Genomic DNA, 13,529 nt, shown 5'->3' with positions numbered 1-13,529 from the left:
GCTCGGACTGTCCGGCATCAGCTTTCATATTTAGCTTCATCAGTCACGCAAGTCAAGCAAAATTAAAACAAACCGTGAAACAAGCAGCCCTTGAACGGTTCCAAACTAGTGAATTGTACCCTGAGCAGTTTTTCCCAGCCCTTTCGAGGTACCCGCGCTTTTTTTTTATTGCTTAAAGATAGGATTACGACGGTGCCAATCTGAACCACTGGAACGCTCTTAATTGTTGTTAATCTTACATCACACATTTAACCAGTGGTTTTAGGACATTTTACACTCTGCTCCTCAACATGACTCTCGCGCCCTCGCTTTTCTACCGTGGATAACAGTTCTGCTGTTGGTAAAGCCCAGAAGAGCAGAGCTGCCTTTCTAGCCCGGCAAAAGTTTAAAAAGTGGCTGTGGGGCTCTGGCTCCCCCTCCCAAACCCGTTCCCCTCTCTTCTCCTCCCCCCACCCCCCCCAGACGGGTGTCCAGAAGTCCACCCCGGAAAGCCAGCCTGGAATTATCACAGGTAAACACCCTCGCAGACAAAAATCAAGCAAAGAGAAAGTAGCGATTACCCATTCCAGTCGACAAACATCTGCCTGAGGATGTCTGTGCTCATGAAAGCTACAGCATGTGACTGCTTCCCGGCCACGTCCCTGGAAGTCTTGACTTGGTGTGGATGTCAGCTTCCCTCCCAACGCGAACGCAAGTGCAAGCTGCCAGGCTCAGCGCTGTGCTTACGACTCCCCTCCCCCGGCAGCTCCATTACTCATGTAAACACACAGCAGTGACTAGCACGGAGTGTGTGGGATGAGCTCTGAGGACTTTGCCGAGTTGCCAGACTGGCAGGGAGGGCTCTGCTCTCTCCCCCTCCCTGCACTGCCTTGGTGATTTCATCGGGCCTGTGTTGTGGATCCTGACCTCCTGCTCTCCTGTCACAGCCTAATGCCACCTTCCATGAACTGCCCCAGTCCTCAGCCTGGAGCCAGGGCGTGGACTATTTTGGTGTCGCGCAGAAGTGTTTCCACAACGACTTAAGTGCTAAGACTTTAATGACCGCGAGGGAATGATGTACTCTCATGTCCCTTATCAAAATAATAGCCTAGCAGAAAGCTGACAGAGAGACAAACAGAACTTAGGGTAGGTCTGAGACATTTCATTAAAAGCAACAAAACAATATCGCCTCCGTTCTCAGATTTGTTAACTATGGTCTCTCCTTCCTAACATTTTGGCAAAAAAAGACCTCCAAAACATTTAAACCTAAAAGCATTTATTTCCAGAAGAGCTTTCAAATCCCAAAGGCCTTTTAGATAGAACTTGTACTGAACAGGCTGTTTTAAATAAAGGCAAAGGTTCCGGGAACCGACAATAAAGTCATCCTCAAATCGGGTCTATTTTCTCCATTCTTTGAGCTGTTTTCAGAACCCAGAAAAGCACATGTGCCCTTCCCCAACAGATTCTGAGAATCGTAAATTTAGAACAGGCTAGTACCTAATATTCTGGTCACACAGACTTAAACTCTCAATGGGATTTGATCAAGAGAAAAAGCCTTTTGTTCCTAATGAGGCAAGTCGCTGACATTTCAGGTAGGCTGGGCAAATCCCACCAATCACTCAAGCCTCAAACTCAAATATCTCTTCTCCTTTCCCCTCTGCCCTCCTTTTTCCGACTTTCTCTCATGGAAGGTATCACTGTATTCTTTGTACTTTAGTTGGGTTTTATGGCTTATTATTATCCTAAATTGGAGAGTCCTTAAGGGCAGGACCCTGTCAGACTCATCTCTCACCTGCCCAGCACACACCCAGGAGGCGGCATTACATAATATAAATCTGTTGAATGAATAAGTGACTAATGGAAATAAAGATGCCCACATGTAACTCCTTCAAATCTTCGAGCCGGACCCACACACTTGGCCTTGTGCATACCTGTCATGTTGGGCACCTGTAAACCTCTGCTCGCCTTTACTATTTACACTTGAGCTCTGGGAACATAACCCAGTGACCAGGAAGTTTGCTCTGGGAATTGAGACCGAAAACCTAATGCCTTTGGTTCCCGATCACTGTTAAGCCTTTGTGTCTGGCATCTTAGATGAGCTGTGATCTTGCACCCAGTGTAACCAGTGCCCTGATGAGCAGATGTTCAAAGTCCCAGGGAGAACAGAGCATGCAGAACTGGATGGGAGTCCCCATAACACAATTTGAAACGTTTTAGATCCATAAGACCCTGGGCAAAGCTTTGGGACCGAGGAGCTGGCTTTTGGGGGCGGGGGGAGTAAAAATTCTGGTCCCTGGGCTACTTTTGTTTTTCTTACAGAGTCAAGAAAACAAATCATTTGCAAGGGAAGTGAGTAAAAACAAATGCTTTATGGTGTGGTGGTGTTCAGGAGTGCGGGAGGCCAGCAGTACACTTATTGATAGCATAACTGGGTCTAGTTAGATCTGCTACAGAACAAACTAGTGTGAAGCAATAAATGCTCGGTTACTTTTGCATGTGTATATAATCCATGCTCATTCACAGAATTCAGTCAATGTTTTCAATATTACACATGAATAATAACAATAGCTGGTATTTATTGTGCACTTTCTCTGTGCCAGTCAGCACTTTGCATACAATACTCATTTAAAATTCACAGCAAACCAACGGGAAGGCGCCATTATTATTCCCATTTTCCAGACCAGGAAACTGAGACAGCGATGGAATTAGTTGTTTTAGGTCATGCAACTGGTTACTGGTAACAGGATCCAACCCGGGCAACTGGACTTTATCCAACATCCCTGCTTTAAGTAACTTCTAACAGACACACACACTCAGTCTGTCTCATAATGAGATATTTATATTATTATCTTGGGCCGGCAGTCACCAGGGAGCTTTCCCTAAATGAAAACAGTCAAATACCACGACATGGTACAAGGGAACTAAAAGCCCATCTCAGGCAGCAAACAGCATCCTCCAGACTTGAGGCAGGGTAGGGTCCCCATCAATCCTGACTCAGCAGTAGGTGACAGACTTCCACTAAAGCCCCAGAGTTCCAATAAAACTTCGTGTGCCATGCACATCACCCCTTTGCAGGGGGCCACGGACTATTCTGCCCACTGCAGAAGAACAGTGAAAGATCTCTGTGGTTTAAAAAAAAGAAAATCTTTCCTCTCTGACTGCTCATCTGTTCCTCTTACTCAGGGCCATGAAATTAACAAGTATTCACCTTTGTGAAGTCACTGCTATTTCTATAGGCATTAATCCCAGGAGAGTCGGCAACCGGCCACTTTGACATCTCACCCACGTGTTTTGTCTTCTCCTTTTTTAAAACTCATTCAAATATCAATAAAATATAGCTTTCTTAAAGACAATATAGCAAAACAAGGTTTTTGTTTGTTTGTTTTCTTAAAGCGTCTAAAGTTCAGAGTTTCCAGGCATTCATTTATATATTCACTTCTCTATGGGTTTTGCCAAAGTTATGTGTCAGGACAGCACAGGTGTGGGAAACTTTCAGCTCAACCCCAACCCTTGAAATAATAATAATAAAACAAAGGAAATGTAACCAGTTACTGGCAAAGTAAATTGCTTTTGGCTTAAACGTCCCTGTTTTTTTTCTACTGTGTTCTTCCTGTCATGACCGTCTCTCTTTTTTTATAACATTTATGCTCTTGGAAATACCACGAAGATAAACTGCTATAAAAGCTGGATTGACTCATCAGTTAACAACTCTTTCTTCTCATTTTGCAGAGATGATTTTGTTGCCAGCGCAGCTCCATATTCTCTCGAGAAATTCTTTGTGAGCTTCCACTTAGAGATAGGACTTGCTTGTTGGTGGGGGACTGCAATTAGGAGGATGGAAAACCAGGCATCATTTTCTTAAGAGTCTGACCCCCTAGGGTCAATATCTAGAGGAAGTTGGCAGAGCGTTAACTCACTTGATTTGCAAGTTGTGCGTGCGTGTCCGCACTCGGGTGTGTATGTGTGTGTGTGTGTGTGTGTGTGTGTGTGTGTTTTAAACACCAAACACAAGCCAGAAAACTAAAGTCCACTGACTGATGCATTAGGGACTGAGAAACATTGGTCCGTGTATAATGCACATTGCTGATAATACTTTGCATTTCTGTAATGCCTTTCCTCTGAGGATCTCAGTTCTCTGCTACATTTTCTTTGTAGACAATAATCTTAAAATACTCTGGCAAGTTTCAGCATGGAGCTTTGCTCTTGCTGGAAAAAAAAATACCCTAATTTAGTTATCATTTACTGTGTTCTATTTTCAATGTTTCCCTTTTGACTATTTAGAAACTTCCTCTTTCACTACAACAAAAATAGGATGAGTGTTTTTAAAGTTATTAATGTATGACTAAAAGATTTAGAAACCAAGAATGGCAGAAAGCTTGATCAGAGCCACTCCTGAAATTTATGGGTGTAATAAAGGAGAGCCATTTCACAGATAATCTCTTATAGAATTTCAGTTTTCAAATACTTGGAAAAAAAGAAAAGAAAAACAGAAGCTCTCAGCCCTCGTTTTGGCTTTAGCTTACAGGCAACATTTTTATTTTAGAAATTCATAAATGATACCCTTAAATGTTTGTTTCAAATCCACAGCATTTCCATATACTCACTACCCCACACCTAATAGAGCGGTGCCAGGAATCTGTGGTTGCTAGTACTTAACGTCTGTTAATTAGCTGAATCTTTCTGTGAATTCACAGGGCGTTAATTACATATAGATTTAAAAATTTTCAAGTTTACTTTTATTCTGTTTTCCTATAAACAATCTTCTAGGCCCAACAGGAATGTTGGAGAAGCAACTGTGTTATATAAGAAACGAGCACCCGGGACCACAGACCAGCAAAACTCTATCTTGTGCGGTGTTCTAACCTTAAATGATGACTTCAAAGCAACAGGCAAGGTAAAACAAAAAAACAAACAAACCAGAACACTGCAAGAATGTTACCGCTTTCTGTAACTGTTCTGACAGTTCCCTTTTCAAGAGTAATTTTTTTTCTTAAATAAAGCCATGAAAAATAATAATTTAGAGTCATGAACCGAGACTAGACCTGGCCGCAGATGCTCTCACTCTCAAATGTCCCGGAGACCACACAGCCCTGAACAGCGAAGGCTGCACCTGCCCCAGAGGGATGATCACACTGCCACTCTGGATGTCATGGCCGCCTTGAGTTTCCAAGTGTGCTTTAGACCTGGTGTGGTTTGGACCACAGTGTCCATAACAACAATTTAGCATTTCCAATGCACTACACTCTCTCAGAACCCAGATCCACTTCCGCCTCCTGTGAAGGGTGAGCAGTGATGTTGTTAGAAAGTGGAGGTGGGGGGAAGACATGAAGCAGACTTTACATGAGGTCCAACCACTTTGGCTCTTGGTCAAAATCACTGAGATCCCCACAAGTCACTAATGAGAGTAGAATGTATTAGTGCGTTTGTCATACCTGGACTGCTTTGGCGGCTTAAGTCCAAAACAGCCATGGACTTCATTGACTGCTCAACAAACCATGTATGTAAACACTCTTGTAATCCCTTCCAAAACATGCCCGTCTTACTCACTCTTTGTTTCATACTTGTGAATGCTGCAGCAATTGTTAATGCCCCTGATCAAAGTTTTAGTAATTTCATAGGCATGTGATTTGCATAGCTATTTCCTGATCCGCCTTCTCTCTGCCCTGGAGGTCTTCATTTCTCAGAAACATTTAAAAACACAGATTATTTGACTTATCCCCTTCCCCCACCCTATAAAGGGAACTCGATTTGCTAGCTCATCTGTATTGCTAATTGGTTTGAAAGCATGTGACTCCACGCATTCTTGCCATTAAAACACAAGCAAACCTCATTTTTAGTCAGGTTTTACCAGCAGTGACAGGCAGATTTCTATCTTTATTTCCCCTCTGTGTCTTGAGGAGGAGAGAAATTTAAATGCCCAAATGTTATCTCTATATTATTCTGAAACAATGTAGTGAGTTCCAAAGGAATGCAGAAATGTTCTAGAAGTATAGAATAGGCTTGTCTACAAGGGCCTTGGCAAAGAAGAAAGGGATTACAGACACTTTTCACTACCACTTGCAGAATGAGAGGAAAATCTGGGAGTGAAATCAAGGTGCGGAGTGAAGAGAGATTCTGGGTTTTCAGAAGACGGACTTTCTAAGGAGAGAATTCTGGAAATAGGGATGAAAATGGAAATCCATGCTTGACCTTTCAAATGCTCACCTTCCCTTTGGTTTGTTCTGGCTAGGCCCAGTATCCTTCATGGAAACCATTCTCAGCGAAAGGTCCCCTTCAGGACCTGCTGAAGGGGCAGAGGGGGTGGCTCCCAGGTGTCCCACAAATGTTTGTCTCTGAGGGTATGAGATCTATGTACCATAGCATCAGGAGCCAATGGAAGACTCTTTTGCCTTCAAAGTACGAAATTTACAATTCTGTAAAGAAACATCAGAGCAGGGCTGCCTTGGTGGCTCAGTCGGGTAAGTGTCCGACTCTTGGTTTTGGCTCAGGTCATGATCTTGTGGTTTTGTGGGTTTAAGCCCCACATTGAGCTCTGTGCCGACAGCGCGGAGCCTGCTTGGGATTCTCTCTCCCCTTTCCTCTGCCCCTGCCCCACTCGTGCTGTGTGTGTCTCTCTCCGGATGAATAAACTTAAAAAAAGAAAAAGAAAAAGAAACATCAGGGCAGAGTGGATGCCTGAGGACTTAGCTTGGTACATGGAGTACAGGTGGTGGTGTGGCCCAGGTGTTACTACTGAGCACAAAAGGTCTGATTTCTTGCCCCCAGCTGCAAGATCTTGTCACGAAGTCAGGTCTCATCATGAAGTGGCAAACCCAGCAAAACCAAAAAGGGCCTCTAAAAATGCCACAGGGTCTCAAATTTCTACTTTCACATCTACCCGGCAACTCATTTCTCCTGCTATATTCTTCTCCCTGGATGCCTGGTGCCCATGGTCCCTTTTTCAGGCCCTGGGTCCCAGCCTCCTCTCTTAATGGAGAAGACCATGTTGGGTGTTGAGGAAAAACCTGCATGAAAGCTGTTAATAATTAGATGAAGTGCACTGTTTCAATGCTTACTATGTACTTTTTCTTAAGATTTTGAAATAACTTATGTTTCCATTTTTTGAAAACTATTCCATGAACAGATTTAGTTGTTCTTTGTATGATTGTCTGTAAGAATAGAATATTAATTTAAGATACTTGGTTTTTTTTTTTAAGTTTTAGGCTATTTTAAAGATCCAGTCTGAAAATACTTCTTAAGGACATTTTGATTTCTATAATTTATGAAATGTATAAAGATAGGACCTCTTAAACATAGAGACTTTTTGTCTCTGTCTCTCTTTTTTCTTTTTGTTACAACCAATAGACCCGCTCATTCTAGTACATGACTGATATGTTCTGTGATGTTACTATTGAGCATGACAGCACAGAAGTGAAAGTTACATGTTTTGTGTTGAACAGCCTTGCAAGGGGCAGCAAATATCAGAGCAGTTTTTAAACTCTCTATAAACAGAACATTCTTGGTCAGCCATTTCTCCAGGTTTGGAAATGAGATATTCCATTTTCAACATTGAGGATAATTGATTTGCTACATCTCTCAAGAAAACATTCCCTACTTGGAAATAAGTAAAAGAGACATTGTGTGTGTGTGTGTGTGTGTGTGTGTGTGTGTGTGTGTGAGTGCATGTGTGGTTTAGCATGGAGGTATTGAACTTTGTCAGACTTGGACTAATATGTTATGAGAGACATTTCAGGTTTTCAAACACATACACATAAGAAAAAGTAAAAGGTCATCAAGTAATAGGCTTCCAATCTCTTTTTTAAAAGATCCCAAAAGGAATTTGTACTTAAAAGGGATTTTTCACTTTCTTTATGCTTTTTCTATCTTTCAGAAAGAATAATTGAAAAAGGATAGTCTCTTACTTAAAAAATAAAAAAAGATGACTATTGTAGTTTGTCTGAGACTTACACATTTTTCTTTCTCACATTAAGCCTTCCCATCCCTTTTTCCCTTTCTGAGCTACCAGTGGCATCTCTGAGCTTCATTTGTTTGTGGGTATATACAAGCCCCAATACCAGAAAACGACTTCAATCGCTCTCCTGCGATACCAAGGAACTCCTAGACCCATGGCAGAGAACAGTGTGTGTGTTGGAGCAGAGTGGAGTGAGGGTCCAGAATGAGGACAGCAAGGGTCTTGGCTGTGCGTGTAGAGTCAGGGCAAGCTAGAGTGCTCCGTCAGTGGGAGTGGGTGTGTGTCACCTTCTGGAGAAACACGGACAGATAACTACATCAGAAATCCTAATGTAAATCTTACGATGAACAAGAAGAGTACGCAGAAGAGGTTAGAACTGCTTCTCATTTTTTTTCAGTGTAAGAAAAAAATGTTTCTATAACTGTTTAGAGCTGCTCTATGTAACACAGTCACCTCTAGCCACGTGGGGCTACTGAGGACTGGAAATATGTCCAGTACAAAGCTAAGACTTTCCACGAGCATAAAATACACATTGGATTTCCAGGACAATATATAAAATGTAAAATATCTCACTAATGACATTTTATAGATTACATATCAAAATGATATGTTGCAGATACTGGATTAAATAAAATACATTATTAAAATAATTCTACCTGTTTCTTTGTACCTTTTGAAATGAAGTTACTGGAAAATTTTAAGTTACATGTGGCTTGCATTATCTTTCTTTTGGGGGATGCTGGTTCAGTCAGTTCAATGTCATGATTATAGATACGTCCTTGGAAATGTGTTAAAGAGTAGACAGAACAAGATTAACATCTGAAGCGGGAATAATCAGCAAGAGCGTTGATTCAAAGTTTCAGTGAAATTTAGGGTTTTATTTGCTGTTATATGCAGGAGAGTCATACACAGATGTTAGTATCTGAGAATTTTGCTGAACCTGAGGTGTTTCCTTAGTAAAATTCAAATCTGGTAATCATTGACTCAAGGTTACTCAATGGCCCCAGTGAAGATATTATTTCATTAACTTCCCTAACTAATATGTCAAAGCAAATGTTAAGCCTTGACAGGACACTTGGGGAGAAGAGGGAAGAGACAGAGAAAAAAAGAGAAGCTGTCTAATTATTAATTTTACTAACTGTTCTCTCCAGCTACCAATGTGGGTTGGGTGTAATGTAAGCCATTTGCAAACTGAGTAAGAGAAAATAGATCTTCAGTGATTTCAGCTAGTTGTTAGGTGGAATCTTCTTAACCACAAATTGTTGAATAAATTCATGGTCTGGCTGTGTTTTTCTTTTTGGAGATTGCATTTGCAAGTAAGAAAAGCGATCAGATATAGTCAGTCCTCAAGTCAACCAAGGGCATGGCCTTCTTGGCTTTCCCAAGGTGCTTCAATTTTATACAACAAAAAGTGAGATTATTCATTGAAGACAAGCACTCCAATAAACCCAGAAAAGCTGACAGAACAAAAAGGTCTGAACTCTAGGGGGCAGAGGAGGAGACACATTCTTTCCCCATTCATTCTTAGCACTAGGAGCCTCTGGGGTGTCACTCTAAGAAGACAGCAGCTGCCCAGTGGCCACCTGGCTCCATGTCCCAGCCTCTCTAACTGGTCACAGTAGCTGAAATCAAAGCCTATTCGCGCCACCCCTCACCTTTGGATTCCTGTTGCAGCAACAACACAGAAACTGAACTAGCAGTTAACAGCTCTCCAAATACAACAGGCCAATCAAAGGGCTACACATCCACCTGGATTCTTTTATGGAACCTTACCCCCCCCCTTTTAGGGTTCCCATTGTAAAAATAAAAGAACAGCAATGGCAGCAATGGAAATAAGCTTAGGAAATATTTTCTTTTCTTAGAAGGCAAGAGTTGCTATAGCTCTTAAGGCAGTAACATGCAGAGAGATTAAGACCAAATCCCTGCAAAAGCAACAAATTGTGCAGTGAATATTATACGTTCTCCTGTGTGGTACCTATAACATTTTTAAAACGAAGTTATCTGGCAGATTCCACCTTCATCCAGTGAAGCAGTCTGCACACCTCTGGTATGTTTCTAATATCTAACTTTAGCAGTATTTGTCTTTGTCCTCCAAACTTTTTTATAGCACATGGTATGCATATTTCAGCATCCAACATTATTAACTCATGACCAACTGTCAGTTGATGGTTATCTAACACATGGGGTCTCCAAAAAAGGATCCTTATTTGGGCAAAAGCTCTTGTCTGCACCAGTCTGTCTATATTTCCCCTCAGAAGAACTTTATTTGGATTATTATTCGTTGTTCGTGGAAACTCAGAGGCTGCATGTGTGGCAATCGGAAGGCGGGGAAATAAATCCTTAGCAAGTTAAAAACACTTAGCTGATACTAAAACCATTTCTAGCTTTGTTAGCTTGAAAGTAAACTCTTGGTTGCCCTCTTGTGGTGAATCTATGTGATGTGGTGGGAAGACCATAAAAACCCAGAAACTAACAGAGTTTAATCAAATACAGGTAAGAACATTCATCCTTGACAGAAACACTCACAAATCACAACCTTATGTTGCTGTATATGTTTTAGAATGTACATTTAGCAGCCCTCCCATGCAGAGGGGATGGAGGTGGGGGACGGGGGTTGGGAGGGGGTGACTCATAATATGGAAATTAGAACTGTCATCCTAGTATACAATGACTTCACTATGTTTACTACCATAGCTCTTATATATGTGGCAAATTGATCTTTATGAGATTTAGAAACGTCAAAAAAATCATACCCACATTTTAAAAGTTCCTTCATAACCAAAAATAGACTGATGTTCCAACTGGTTTGGAATTATAGGAACCAAGGAAAGAAGTCTGAATAATTCCCTAATATGGAAGAAAATCACTTTAAAAAAATAAGGAAAAGTTTATTTGTTTTTGACAATAGGCAACATATGGAAACTTGGAATTTACAGAACCAAGTATAGGTACACAGTTCATTCGTATCCTCTAAAGATAAAATTTTATAAAAGTCTGAACTCCAAATTTAATAAATGGTTGGTAACTCAATTTGGTATTTAATTTTAATTTTTAAAAACAGCATTTAAAATTTCTGCTGTATGCTTTTTCGACAATTTCCTGCCTAACAGGCCCATCCCCACAAAGCAAACAAACCTGGTATTAAAACAGACTGAGCAGCTTAAGAAAAAGCTGGGGGCAAAGTACATAAGAACATAAACTATTTTTCATCATATTACTAGCAAATCTACCATTTCCCTTTTTATGTGTCTTCTCTTCAGATAAAAACCGCTCCTCTAACCTGCATTAACAAAAATGCTCTGTATTTCTAATATGAGTTTAATACGAGTTTAGGGGCAGAGTAATCTAACTTGGCTTTTCCACTCACACGTGGAAATTCAGTTTTGCAACAACAGTTGTTTGGGTCTGTCTTTGAATTAGCAAAGTTCTTAAAGTAATTTTACTATAAAATTAAACAGCTGTGAGTTCTTTAGCAAACATCATGATTCTTGTTCTTCTTTGTACTATTGTGCAAGCTCGAATACCCTTTCTTTCATGTCTTTTTATACCAAAATGAATTCCCTAGTTAGCCTTGTTTAGCTTAAAAAAAATAATATTAAAGAAGGGGGAGGGATTTGCTGACCTCTGAAATCCATCAGAATTTAAGCAGAGGGCGTTTACACAAGGTGCACACTCAAAAGGGCTTTTGTTTCATTCCTATTATGGAATGGAAAATTATATTCTGTTCCGATATAAAGCTAATCTGTGTGCACAACGAAGCTGTTTGCCAATATTCCTGTGGAGCAAGGCATCTTATGCCTATTTTGCAGATGAGAAAATCGAAACCTCGAGAAATGGTAAGGAGGCAAGAAATGAAGACATTCATAGAGGCTGGAATTAAATTTAGAATTTGACTCCTAGCCCAGGACTCTAACCACGTGAGGGCTCTGACTCTTTGGAATCAACAGAAGAGCAATTTTAAAACATTCTTTTGACATTATTAACCACAGCCTCAGGGCTCAGGGAAGTGGGGGTGGGGGCGGAGCCTGGAAACAATGCAGAGCTGCTAGGTGACAGCCTCTTGCAACATGACTAATAAAATGGGTTACTTGATCCATACTGCTATATATTCTAGGAATGTTCAGAGGCTTAATGATTCCCTTTGTATCTTGAAAAATTAAAATCTAGATTTTAGGGCTAGTGTAGATGACCTCCTAAAATGCAGAGGCAGAGAATCATTACAAGACATTAATTAAGTATAGGGGCATCTGGGTGGCTCAGTAGGTTGAGCTTCTGACTCTTGATTTCGACTCAGGTCATGATTTCATGGTTCACGGGATCGAGCCCCACATCAGGCTCTGAGCTGATAGTGTGGAGCCTGCTTGAAATTCTCTCTCCGTTTCTCTGCCCCTGCCCTGCTTGCACACACACACTCTCTCTCTCTGTCTCAAAATAAATAAACTTAAAAAAAAAAAGACATGAAGTATAGAAAGTGGTTCTTGGCTTTTCACATGAATTTGGAGCCAAAGATCATTGCTAGGAGTTGGTGAATCCACAGATGTTACGACTGCAGAATTCTTCATTCAAGAAACTTATAAAGTGTTGGAATTCCCAAGTTTAAGAAGAACCTCAGCTACCACTAATCCAAAGTCTTATTTTACACATCAGAAAAGGGAGGCCCAGAGAGTCTGCAATTTTGTCTGAAGTCACACAGCTAGTGGCAGAGCTGTGATAGACACTGGCGTCTGTTGGCTGCGTGGGATCAGCAGCAGTGACTTACCAGCAGATGGCTTTTCAATGGGCCCTGATTACCTCCTCTTGGGTCTCTGCAGGGCGAGCTCTGTCATCCCAGAGCACATTACTAAAACACACTTCCCAAGGAATTGCAATTAATAAAGTCAAATGGGAGCTGACAAGGACATTCCCACTGTGTTCAAATGCCAAAACATACAACTGAGAAAGCTCACTTGGAGTGCATAGCCTGTGGGTCCTCCTGGCGAAACTTCTGTGTACCACATAGAAAGTGTGCTCAGACCCAAATGGGAGGGACTAAGAGGCAAGCACGTGGGAAGCCATCGGGGCAATACTCCAGCATTTGGCATCAGTGCCTGCCACCTGCTTGCTTTCGTTGGGCTGTGCTGAAGAATGAAGGGGGCCTCCTTGGTTGAGGAAAGGCCTGGGGAATTCAGGACTTTCAGGGGTCCGGAGAATGGACCACAGCAGACCTTGCTTTGGAGTGACCTTGCCCTATCTTCCAACAATTAACAAATGCCTTAGAGGTTGCAAGCACCTCTCATGGCTTCACCCCTGCGTACCCATGCTCACAGGCTTCCCTCTGATGATACCCTTTCTTCTTCACCCTTGTCCTTCTTGCTCCAACTCTTACTTTTTCTCCTAGACCAGCACTGGGCATCACACCCACTAAAAAGTGTCCTTATTCTCCTCACCTCCAGCTGGAGGAGGAGCCATTTGTCAGTAGCTTCGACATCAAGCATGCTTCTACCCTAGCCCCTATCATCCCATATTCAACTTGTAGGTCTCTCTCCCTCACCAGACTCTGTCTTGGTCACTGTAATATCGCTATAGTAGGTGCTCAATAGATGTTCACTGAACAAGTAAC

General features: G+C 41.6%; 1 protein-coding gene across 2 annotated transcripts in view; it reads right to left on the bottom strand.

Annotated features, from left to right (window-relative positions):
- ARID5B (AT-rich interaction domain 5B) overlaps nucleotides 1-13,529 on the bottom strand; it is a 179,512-nt gene that overhangs the window by 44,712 nt on the left and 121,271 nt on the right. The window contains exon 1 of one of the 2 annotated variants that reach the window (XM_045437537.1): nucleotides 561-1,006. The exons of the other annotated variant lie outside the window; for it this stretch is intronic. Coding sequence (XP_045293493.1) covers nucleotides 561-564 — 4 coding nt within the window. The 5' untranslated portion in view covers nucleotides 565-1,006. Of the gene's footprint in view, nucleotides 1-560; nucleotides 1,007-13,529 lie in introns of those variants that run through there. 2 annotated transcript variants of the gene reach the window in all.

This window comes from Leopardus geoffroyi, chromosome D2 (assembly GCF_018350155.1).
Source record: "Leopardus geoffroyi isolate Oge1 chromosome D2, O.geoffroyi_Oge1_pat1.0, whole genome shotgun sequence".
Lineage (NCBI taxonomy): Eukaryota > Metazoa > Chordata > Mammalia > Carnivora > Felidae > Leopardus > Leopardus geoffroyi.
The sequence above is the reverse complement of the archived record's forward strand: the minus strand, read 5'-3'. Positions and strand labels throughout refer to the sequence as shown.